At 40.2% G+C, this 11,261-nt stretch overlaps 1 protein-coding gene across 1 annotated transcript; it reads left to right on the top strand.

Moving 5' to 3' along the window:
• The first annotated feature begins 320 nt into the window (after nt 1–320).
• stc2a (stanniocalcin 2a) lies at nt 321–6,733 on the top strand. The gene is made up of 4 exons (XM_026330120.1): nt 321–583; nt 2,617–2,759; nt 3,403–3,614; nt 3,848–6,733. Exons 1-4 carry the CDS (start codon nt 445–447, stop codon nt 4,209–4,211), a joined length of 858 nt encoding a protein of 285 aa, XP_026185905.1. The 5' UTR covers nt 321–444; the 3' UTR covers nt 4,212–6,733.
• The last annotated feature ends 4,528 nt before the right edge of the window (nt 6,734–11,261 follow it).

Raw genomic sequence — 11,261 nt, 5'->3', positions numbered from 1 at the left:
TTTGCTAAAAGCTGCTTGCTCATCCCAGAGCTGTCACAGTCAGCTCACTCGTGAACATTCCTTTATAGCTCCAGTTTTATGGCAAAAAGGGGACTTTCACAGGACACGCCCCTAAAACCTTGGACGTGGATATCTGCGTCTCTGATTGGTTGTGAAGCCCCGACCGACAACACCTGCTTAACTCCTTCATCCAAATTGACACCCGGGGCTCTGAGAAATATAGGCAGCATCCCTTCTGCTCATTCAGTCCCATAGCTGCCCCTTAAGACACCAAGCCGCAGCTGCGCTGATCACTGATACAAGGTGAACCCTCACACACACACACACACACACACCTACTCACACACACAAACACGCACGCACACAAACACGCGCGCACACCCGCACACACACTCCACACACTGCCGGATCTTAGCTGGGAGTCGAAGCGCACTGTCGGAGACGATGTTGGTCAAACTGGCCGTGGCGCTGCTGGTTTTGTCAGTGCTGGAGCAAGTGGTGGGATCGGATAATATTGACATTCATGACAGTCCTCCGGAGAAGCCTGTGAGCCAGAAAGGACGCCTCTCCCTGCAGAACACAGGTAAAAAAAAAAAATTGTTCCCAGAGATAAGAATATGGGAATTCTTGAGTTGTGCAAATGCTCACAAATCTACGTGGGGTCTGTCCGGACACGTGTTTCTTTGGCTTTAAAATTAAACCGTGCAGGGGACACGTCCGGGTGATTTGAGCAATCTGCAGTTTTTAACTTAAAATCCAGGCGCAACGCTGCACACCAAAGACCATTTTCGATTACCCAGAAAGACGATATCTTGTAAATACTCCCAGGCAGCAATTCAATATGTTAGTAAACTATTAATAGCATGGCACAAGGTAATAGGTAATGTATACGGCAGCGTGCGCGCTGGTGTAGGGTATGTGTGTGCGGGTGTTATAGGTAACAGTTCAGCTTTTTATTTGTCAGGGTTTGCATGTGTCGCGCTGGATTTTGCATCTGAATGTTTGGTGATGCGCTCAAGCAGGTTAGTAGAGCAGTAATGATTGTAGTAATCTAATGTGGTGGTTGGTCAGCGCTTGAGGAAAGCTGCAGTTCATTTGTTGAAAAAATCATTTGAAATGGCGCTTAAATTATCATAGAAAAGGGATGTGTGCTTTGCCCAATTAACGCAAAGCAATAAAACTACTTTTGGCTCCTGAAATTCGTTGTTTGCCTTGGCTGATTTGTCTTAACAGCATGACTGCGATACAAAAAAAACTTGTGTCAAAATTTTGGAGTATTATTGTTATCTCGTCTCCACGTTGAAAAACAGCCCCAATGCAGGTTTCACGACAGAGACCCCGGTAACGCCACTGTGTAATTCAATGCACGCTGCGGCCAAGCTCGTACGATCCAAGCACATTCCCGTGATGCCAAAAGCGCTGCTGCGAGCGGCTCACTTTTCCTGCGCACTAAAGTTCAGCTCAATGTCTCCAAACCCCGCAGCAGTTCTTGCCTTTGCCACTTCCTGCCGTCCCCAACAGAGGCTCTTTGTTGACAAGTGTTATTTCAAATAAATCACATGTAATCCTTTATTTGCTGTGGACAACACAAACTCTTGTTTAGGCAACTGGTGCGCACTTCCGATTGAAGGAAAAACGTTCTCACGCCCATCAGCTGTCGCCTCCAAGACAAATCACGCGTATAATTATGTTTTACTTAAGTCAACAGTTGGGGGGTTTAATAGCCAAACTGTATGCCCCCCGTTGGCTCTCTACCTAACCTGCGGTATTACACTTAATAACTTCAAATAACCGTTGCTGGCAATGTCACATAATGCAGTTTATGTAACATGTTTCCATGTTTCCTAGTCAGATGTCTCATATATGCTATCAGACCGCAGTTTTGGTTCAAAAGAGAGTTTCACTTCCTCTAGGTAATTCATTTTCTCATTTATCTGTTTTATGCCAGTTGATAATAAGGGAAAATGGCACTTGAGATCCAACCCTTGATGTATACAGGAGCCTGTATTATGACATGGACTTACATATTTCTGAAGTTTATGCCTGCATTGCTGCTGTTGTATGCCCTTATGTAGCTAATGATGCATCCTTAATATGGTCATTTAAATATGCAATCTCAGTCTGTCCATGAATGCAATAATGAGAGACTTGTTGATGCACTTTTACAATAGGTGACTGACAATAGAAAGGACTGTCTTTCCTCCACAAGTAGTCAAGGCTGTATCTGCAATGCACCATCCCATCTCAATGCTAGGCAGTGCAGATGGACTGTGGTGCAGAATGACACAGTAATATCTGTCACCAAGTGTTCCTCTGCAGGAACCCCTCAGCCTGGGAAATTAGACTTCTTCCCCCTTATCCTGCATCCCTTTTCTCTCTCAAGCAGAAAGTACCTGAAACACACTCTAGATCATGAACGCACAAACGACCGCCTGTGTCTGTGGAAATAGCTGCATGTCACATCAGCTTTGTTATTTGTGCAGCATTCAGTGAAAAGATCGAATTGCGCCTTTAAGCCATATGGTCTTCATTGCCAACACGCCTGTAACAATCTGCTGCTGTCTCTGCTGTGAACAGATGATAAGGTCCCTCCCTTAACCTGTTCTCTCTTTCCAGCTGAGATCCAGCACTGCCTGGTGAGTGCAGGGGATGTCGGCTGTGGTGTGTTTGAGTGCTTTGAGAATAACTCCTGTGAGATACGAGGGCTACAGGAAATCTGCATGACGTTTCTGCACAACGCTGGCAAATTTGACTCTCAGGTACTAAACGAGTGTGTCTGTTTACATGAATGGTATAACTGGAGGCAGCATTCCTTTTCCTTTTCACTGGTTCACGGCTCCACATTTGTCGTTCGTGAACAGATTTGTTTACTTGTGTTAGGTTTTTTTTTCTACATACCTTACAATATATCATTTTTTTAAAAGAAGTGCAATCAAACTTATACTCATCACATAATCTCTTTCCCTCCCTTGGGAAGTTCACTTCCTTCTCAGTGGACTAATGCATGTACAGTTAGGACCAAAGGTCAAGAGCCAGCTGGCCAAAAGCCCAGTTATCTCCCTCATCATGCATAGCGGAGGCTGAAGCCCTGCCAAGCCAGCCCTGACTGGGGTCTTAATATGTCTAAAGCGTCACATGCTAAAAGCTTACATCGTTGGCAAACAACTCTAAAAAGCATAACATGATACAGCTATTCATGCAGAATTTCTTCTCCACAATATTTGCTCTAACACAAGCGTACAGACACTTCAACACAGCTGAAACTATGTGCATGACATTGCCAGAAGTACCAAAACTATTACATGCAAGTAATAAGTATTTCCTTTGGCTGATGCCTTAGCTCAACATTATCAAGGGACCTTGTGAGTTCACTCAGCTGTTGCGCCCCCTGTGTGTACATAGGGGAAGTCTTTCATCAAGGATGCTCTGAAATGTATGGCACACGGGCTACGGCACAAGTTCAGCTGTATCAGTAGGAAGTGTGTGTCTATTAAGGAGATGGTGTTCCAACTCCAGAGAGAGTGTTACATCAAACACAATTTGTGCTCTGCTGCTAAGGAGAACGTGGCTGTCATGGTGGAGATGATCCATTTCCAAGATCTCTTCCCTAAAGGGTGAGTCGCTGGTCTGGACAGCATGTTTGAATATTTTGTCTCTAGGCCTGTTCCTACTCTTTTATCTGTGACTGTTTACTTTCCCAGGACTCTTCTGCTAGTTTCTTCTGTTCTTCCATGTATAGTAATTCTACGTTCACATTTATTTTTGTCATTTACTGGACCTTGATGTGTTGTGCTTCCAACCATTAAATCACAGGCTTCATGTGAGTAATCTGCCTCTCTCTGCCCAGTCCATATGTGGAGTTGGTGAATATCCTCCTGAGCTGCGGAGAGGAGGTGAAGGAGGCGTTGACACGGAGTGTACGACTACAATGCGAGCAGAACTGGGGGGCTCTGTGCGATAGCCTGAGTCTCTGCTCCTCCCTCGCGCCATCACCTGCTGGGTCTGCCGGCGAACACCACCGCCACCCCTCGCCTTCCCACCCCTCGCCCGAGCACCCTCGTCCACCACGACAAGGCGACAAGGACAAAGCTGGTAAGGCCGGCTTCAACCCTCACCCACGCAATCGTAGTCAGGGACTGCGCCGCCAGAGTCCAGAAGCCAGGGTGGTGGCTGAGCAGGAAAATCCCGAAGCCCCTGACATCCGCAGGTGAAAACACAAGAGACTATCCTGACCTTTGGCCCCTTAGACAAAAAACACACTTTCAGACTTAAGCACATCTCCACATCGTAACACACACACACACACACACACACACACACACACACACACACACACACACACACACACACACACACACACAAATTCCCAGACAGACTGAGCGGAAGGAAACAAGCCCCGACCTTTCCTGTCCTTATTCCACCCTCTCAAGTCATTCCAGCAGTCCCACATGGTAAATTTGCAGGGTAATTGTGGTGTAGCTTGTACTGTTATGCCAGACTGTAGGCCATGATTTTTTTTTAATGAATAATAATTGTTATCATGATTATTTCAACTTAGGACTATTTTGGCTCTAATATAGCATTTCTCAAATCATACTTACTGTAAGATTTGATTATATTTGTATTATTTATTTTATTCTTTATGCAATGTTAAAATATGAAATTGTACATAGAAATATACTTATCTATATTTATATAAACATGTATAAATATAGTTACAATATGCAATACTGACATAATATATGGTGTGCTGTCTGTTGTTCTCATCACAGTATTGCACCCATCACACATCGGTCTGTAGATATGTAACATACACCATTTGTTGTTTTAAAGTGGGAATGTATATTATAATTATAGATACTTGATGATTAAATACAAATTGTACAGGTTTCAAGTCCATTTCTGGCACATATGAATTGTAGTGCATGATGGCCATGAAGCCAACAAACTTGTGCATTCTTAAAGTGATAGTCCACTCTAAAAAGGATGCAAATGTAATACTATGAATATGAAAAGTTATTTCACATTTCTGTGCAAGTCTGTTGTAAAGCTACAAGTAAGAGAGTTAAGACTGATCTCTGATGTCATCAAGCACTGCTGTCTGGGCAGCAATGAATGAGAGACTAACACAGCAGATGCAGTTTTACGGACTCTTTGTTTTTTAAGTGTTAGTGCAACTCTGACTTGTGTCTCATTTGGATGCAAAATGTGTCACATTCATTGTTTTAAGAGAGCTTAAAACTGTCTCAGTGACATTACAGACTAATGTTGTGTATTCAGCTTCTGGAGGAATTGTTTATGTTCACATTACAATAACTGAACTTTCAAATGTTATACATTCTCTTTGAGTTGGTTTTCCATCTATCAGCTATCAGTGAACTGCAGCAAACAGTGGATGTTCAGTCCACAAGTCCTTCCAAATGTAAGAATCAGACACATCAAGGTGCCTAAACTTGTTATTGTCCACACTGACCGCTTAGCTGTGATTTAAGTGAATGGATGATACTGTGTCATGGTTAGATTTAATGTTGAGCTATTTTACATGATGTTGAGCCACAAAAGTCTTAGATTTTGCACTTTGGATGACTGTCAATTTGTGTTGGACTGCTGCAGTTGTCCTCTAATCAGACCTTACTACAGAGGACATCGCATATGAGCGAGCCTGATTTTCTTATTATCAACTATACCACCATGTCCTGTTCCCCACGTGCTCCCTATGACCAGATTTAGCCCCTTTTTAGCCATGCTACCCTTCTGTGGTGTCCCAGTGGGCAGGAAAGAGGCTTGACAGAAACCCTCCAAATCTCTGGCCCCTATAAATTAGCCCTTATTCCTCTCTGGACTCTTACCTAGGTCAGGAGAGACATAAAGGTCTGTTATTCTACCCCATAAGAGCCGCAGGCAACGCAGCAAGGACCCAGGAACTGGGTTAAGTCCACACACAGGGGCTCTGGCGCTGTTATTCCAAATGTTATATTTACCAAGGCCACCAGAGAATTCCTCTGGGCTACAGCCAAGAGTCAGCAACACAGCGAAGCAGAGAGGAGTGGAGCAAGAAGGAGAGAGGCATGCTCAACTTTTTTTTAAAATGTGATGATCCACTCCATCTCTACTTCTCCTAGTAGTCTCCTTTTTTCCTCCTTTAGGTCACAGAGATAGGCTTTTAACCATTTCAGGCCAGTCACATGCTTTAGCTGTGGAATTAAAGTTTGTGAGCACACCACATGGGGGGGCACTTAGTGCAAAAAGAAAACAAAACATGCTCAGACTTTGTGGCTCAGTTTAGGGGTTTTCACTTTGTTTTCCTGGTGTACTTACAGTAACGTAATGTTTTGTCCTCCCAGTCATTTAAAGACTATTTTAAGCTCCAAGGGTTTGAACTAGCCGTGAGGCCTTCAGGCTTTTCTTTTTTTTGTTCTGTTGTGGAAGTTGGGATTCCTGTGATATCCCAGCACAAAACATAAGCTAATCCTATTGAGAATGTACTGTATGTGTGTAAAGTGACAATCTGTTCAGCTTTCTGTCATTAGGTTTGATATGGCTTTTTGTATTAATGTAGTGGTTTGAATGGGTTCTGTATATGTATTCAGAGGAAAATAAAAACTAACTACATTTTCTGTATTGTTAGTTCTCCATTGCCACATTACGTGTTGTCCGATGTTAAGCACAAGGACTTTACTTTCACCGTTGAAAATACAGAACATGGTCTAGAAGTTTGTAACTCACTTGTAAGACATTGGGCATATGATTCTATAAATATCTTCAGACAGTCAGATGTATCTTGTCATCATTAAAGTATTTTTGTCTGTATTTTGTACATCTTGTGTGTTTCAATATATTTTTCATTTATTTCAAAGTAGGCTTAGTATAAAAGCATGCACAATATCACAACACAGGAAAAGATGCAGAATGAAGGCAAGTGGTAAAACATACAAACAGTTCTAAGCAGGTTAACAGAGTCTCAGGTCTCAGGTGTCTCAGGTATACACACAGGTACGAGTATGGGCTGTGTTTAAAATTTTAGGTATCCTCTGTATTGAAAGACCTAAACATTTGCGTCAGTGGGTCTGGATTGTTTGCAGTGCTTGGGGCGAGTTCAGGATGTCAGTTTTTATGAGTTGTCCCAACAGTGTACGTAGTGTGCAGATATGAAAGGCAGTCTTCCAAAAGTTTGAGGAATTGTACTTTATTTAATTTCTAAAGCTCTAACCGGTTCTTTACTCAAGTTGAGTTTGCTGATGTGCATTTAATTTGCCATACATGAGAGTTTGACATTGCCCTAATTTTTTTCCAGCTTGTGTTCACTACGACAAGGAAGAAGGAAGGCTATGTGTCATGTCATAACATATTATGCCACTTTCATATCAGCCTCTCTACAGTTCACTCTCACTGTCTTGCACTGTCACCGACCACAGCTGTTACCAGCTCTCAGTGTGTAATTATAACAAATAACCACTGGATGGCGCCACTTGTCTGCTTATTGAAATAAGAGCACCTGGTGGAACCAAGTATGCGTGATCTAATTGACACTTCACATGCTTTTAAAGCTGAGTTGAGTAATTGGGTAAAATATTTAAAATGTCTTAACTCCCTTTTATTCTTGTTTCTCTTGAACTACAGGAAATAAAAGAGAGTGTTTGAGGTTAAATAACCTTTACCAAAAAAAATGTATTATATTAAATAAACTTAAATAAAGTTCAAATATATTTCCCAAGTATGCTTTATATAGGTATATTAATATAAATAAAATGGTAGTACACTTTTTGAGACCATACTGGCCCAGTTTTAGTTTATAAAAGTCTACTTTTATCTATACTTTAGGTGTAAGAGCTTTGAGTACACAAATAGTTTGTATTGCAACTGTATTGTGTACTAAACTTGCAGACTTTGGGGATATGCTTTCATCCCATGTCTGGTTTTTGAAAATATACTTTGAAGTATACTGCAAATGAACTTCTCTATATATTATTAGCTACCTAGTTACATAACACTCATTCCCTTTGTAGTTTATGAAAGTTTACTTCTATAGGTATAAGACAAAAATGTTAGCTCTTATATTTTACCAATAATTTACCTCAAATTTGTGTTTTGTACTGCAGCTCTACTGTAGCAACACTGGTCTGGACAAAAAACACTGACAGCATTGAAATAATAGCCATGCACACTGCTACAATCACACACAACTTAGGAACAGAACTACACAATCTGAACACAAACAATAATAGCAGTCCAACACAGTTTCTATCCTTGTAACATGCTTGGAAATCTTTCCTCGTCCAACATGCTATTACACTGGGTAGTACACTATAAGTGAAGTTGTAGGTACTAGTTACACCTTTGCCAAATCAACAGAAATGTGACTAAAGGAGCAGTTATGAGTGATATCACAAGTCTAATAACTTATGTATTAGTAGACCTGCTCCTTTTGCTACTAATGGTTCAGTTCCACCCATGTAATATTTACTCTAAGCTATTCCACCTGAAACTATAAAGCAAAATATGTATAACGCAAGAATATTTAATTATACTTAATTATACTAAGTATATCTCAATCAAAAGATTAAGTACAAATATAGATTATAATACACCTATAATACATTTCTGTATACTTGTCAGGACAAGCCAAGTATTCTTGGCTTTAATTTTGTTTAGTATATCTCTAGTAAGTACATAAAAGGTCAACGGAAAGTATCTTATTTTAAAGTTTAAAAGTATCCTAATAGCACACTTGAATACATTTCTTTTTGGTAAGGGAAGGCAGATGCATTTCTGGGGATATCATGTTGAATTATGGGAAATTCAACATTTTGGAACTTGACTCACTTGATTAGAGCATAAAAGTAATAATATTTCATCCTCTACCATTTCAGTTACATAAGTAAATCTGATTTGACTATATCCTTCTTTTTAATTTACCTTTTGTGAGTTCTCAGTGCTTATGGAAATGCATTACTCAATGGCCAGAGGGCATGTTTTACCTGTTATACATAGCCTTCAACTACTAAACAACTTTGCTTATTTAAACAGATTAAACAGAAAAGACAGATTGGGATCATTGCATCTTAAACTATTTGCATCTGCTTTAACATTCAAAACAAACTTCTAATTTTGTTGGCACTGTCGGCCCATACAAATTATAATCACTGCAGTAATATGGCCTTTTCAGTATAGACAGCGGGTGAAATATTAACAAATAAGTACATGCATATGGATGGAAAGGGCAGTGTATGCTACAAGTCAAAAACATGTATGCAAATATCTTGACCTGCATATTGTTGGTTTCACACTACAGGCAGAGAGCTGATAAGAGACCTTGGTGTATATACTACAGCATGTGGGGGAAATTATGCTTTGTCACACTTGGCTTATTCAACAAAACATTGAGTCTGAGATGGATGACCTCCTGGCCAAACAATGGGCTGCTGGCTGGATCAGAAATCTCCCAGCTTGTGTGGTTGGTATGGCAACGGTGCTCTGTCAATATGGAGGCAGCAGAGCTCACATCTGAGAGGAGACAGAGACTTCACCTCTGGCCAGAGAAACCTGAGATAGCTGTATGTAGGTGCTTTGTGAATGTCCGCCCTGTGCTCCAATGTGAACTAATAAATTAATGACTGCGTTCCTAAGTTGCATGGATGAATCATTTAAGAACCATCCACAGTGAATGGGTGCATCCCATTTCTATCTGCTGTTGCCCTCAGAAAGATGTATATCCTATAGGTTACTCTACACCCTAAAATACTAGAACATTGTACTAAAGATTTGTAAATGTAACAGAGTACCGACCAATTGTGTCTACCCATTCAGCTGCATAAAATGAATGGAACCTCTGCAGCACAGCTATATTTCATAGTGAAATATAGTGTGTTGCTTAAAATGGTAATTCACTGGGACTGAGTTACTGTGAACCTTAAAAAAACAACATAGAAAAGATGATGGAACACACATTTAACCACACAAAGATACCAGTGCCTTAACAATGTCTCTCAGGTGGTAAATATTATAACACCTGGAGCAGCAGACCAGAAGCTCAGGACACTGTTGTGTTGTTAAACCACCCCAACAGGCCCTGCAGCGCATGGGAGTGGGGTGGGGCTCATGTATGCTGCTGCTCTGTCACAGGACACTTATTTTAGCCTGCATTCATTATTATCTCTTTTTTTTTTTTTTTTGTACTGTGTTTTGTGTGTTTGATGTTGAATAATCCTTTCTGAAACCTGCAATGCTGCCATTTTGGCCCAGCCTCCTTCAAAATGGGATTTACCTAAATAAATAGAGAGAAAATAAAATAAATAAACTACAAATGAAAGTTTAGTTTACCTTGGAGAGCTACACACTGAGTTAATAAGACTCAGCAAGCATGGGCGGAAAGAAAATGGAATTTCTAGTATTTTTTTGAGTAGGTTGTAAAACCAGTGAGTCTACTTTTATATAAGCCTGTTTTTGATAAAGGATTTGTGTATTCTCTGAAACCCTATTTCCTTAACAAGACAACTTTTGCAAGTTATTCCTGAGGCAAAACGGTCAGCAGCATTGCTGAATGGATAGGACATAGTTGCTGTAATTGCATTATAATATATTAATATATCATTCTTATAAGAATACCTAATCTTCACTTTCATATTGACCACAGTTAGCTGTATGGTGCTTCCTAGCAGTTTAAAGGTGTTACTTTTACGTTAAACACAAATGATCTTGAGTAGTGCATAATGTAGGTCTAGCAAATGTACTATTTATGAATAGGATGGTGAATGTTCATTAAGATTTTAATGAATCAGCTTTAGTAAAGAATACTGTACACCGATGTGAGGTTCTAGGATATAACATTAAAAAAATATATCTTATCACAGATATCTGTATCATGGAAAGTGAAAATAAAGATATGACAAAATGATCAGAGCATAGCACTGATATGACCAGAGTAAAATTAATCAAGGTTTAAAGCTTGATTATGTGCTGAAAATAGCAGGTGCTTACTTTAATGAGATTGCTATGCTGTTCTTTGCTGTGGGGAAATCTGTCTGTCTATCTGTGTATCTGTTAAAATTTTTCAGGGCAACTACAGGCTATGGAAGACATTTGCTTAGCCAAATCATCTCATCTACATGTGGAGGAATTGGTTGTAAATACTTTGCATTGTGCAGCCACTGTCTTATAATACTCTTAGATAAACATTCTTCTTTAGTCTTGAAGATATGTGTTAGAAAAAAATTATTTTTTGGCTCGTTAATGTATTTTGCTAAAAGCAACTCCTCCCATTG

This window comes from Mastacembelus armatus, chromosome 10 (assembly GCF_900324485.2).
Source record: "Mastacembelus armatus chromosome 10, fMasArm1.2, whole genome shotgun sequence".
In the NCBI taxonomy this organism is placed as follows: domain Eukaryota; kingdom Metazoa; phylum Chordata; class Actinopteri; order Synbranchiformes; family Mastacembelidae; genus Mastacembelus; species Mastacembelus armatus.
This window is presented reverse-complemented; position numbering and strand designations above follow the sequence as displayed.

What these genes read in the sequence shown, in the direction of transcription:
- stc2a (XM_026330120.1), top strand. Translation starts at nt 445, where the DNA reads ATGTTGGTCAAACTGGCCGTGGCGCTGCTGGTTTTGTCAGTGCTGGAG. An exon ending in CCTCTCCCTGCAGAACACAG is followed by an intron (nt 584 to 2,616) that starts GTAAAAAAAAAA and finishes CTCTCTTTCCAG; the next exon opens with CTGAGATCCAGCACTGCCTG. An exon ending in CAAGATCTCTTCCCTAAAGG is followed by an intron (nt 3,615 to 3,847) that starts GTGAGTCGCTGG and finishes CTCTCTGCCCAG; the next exon opens with TCCATATGTGGAGTTGGTGA.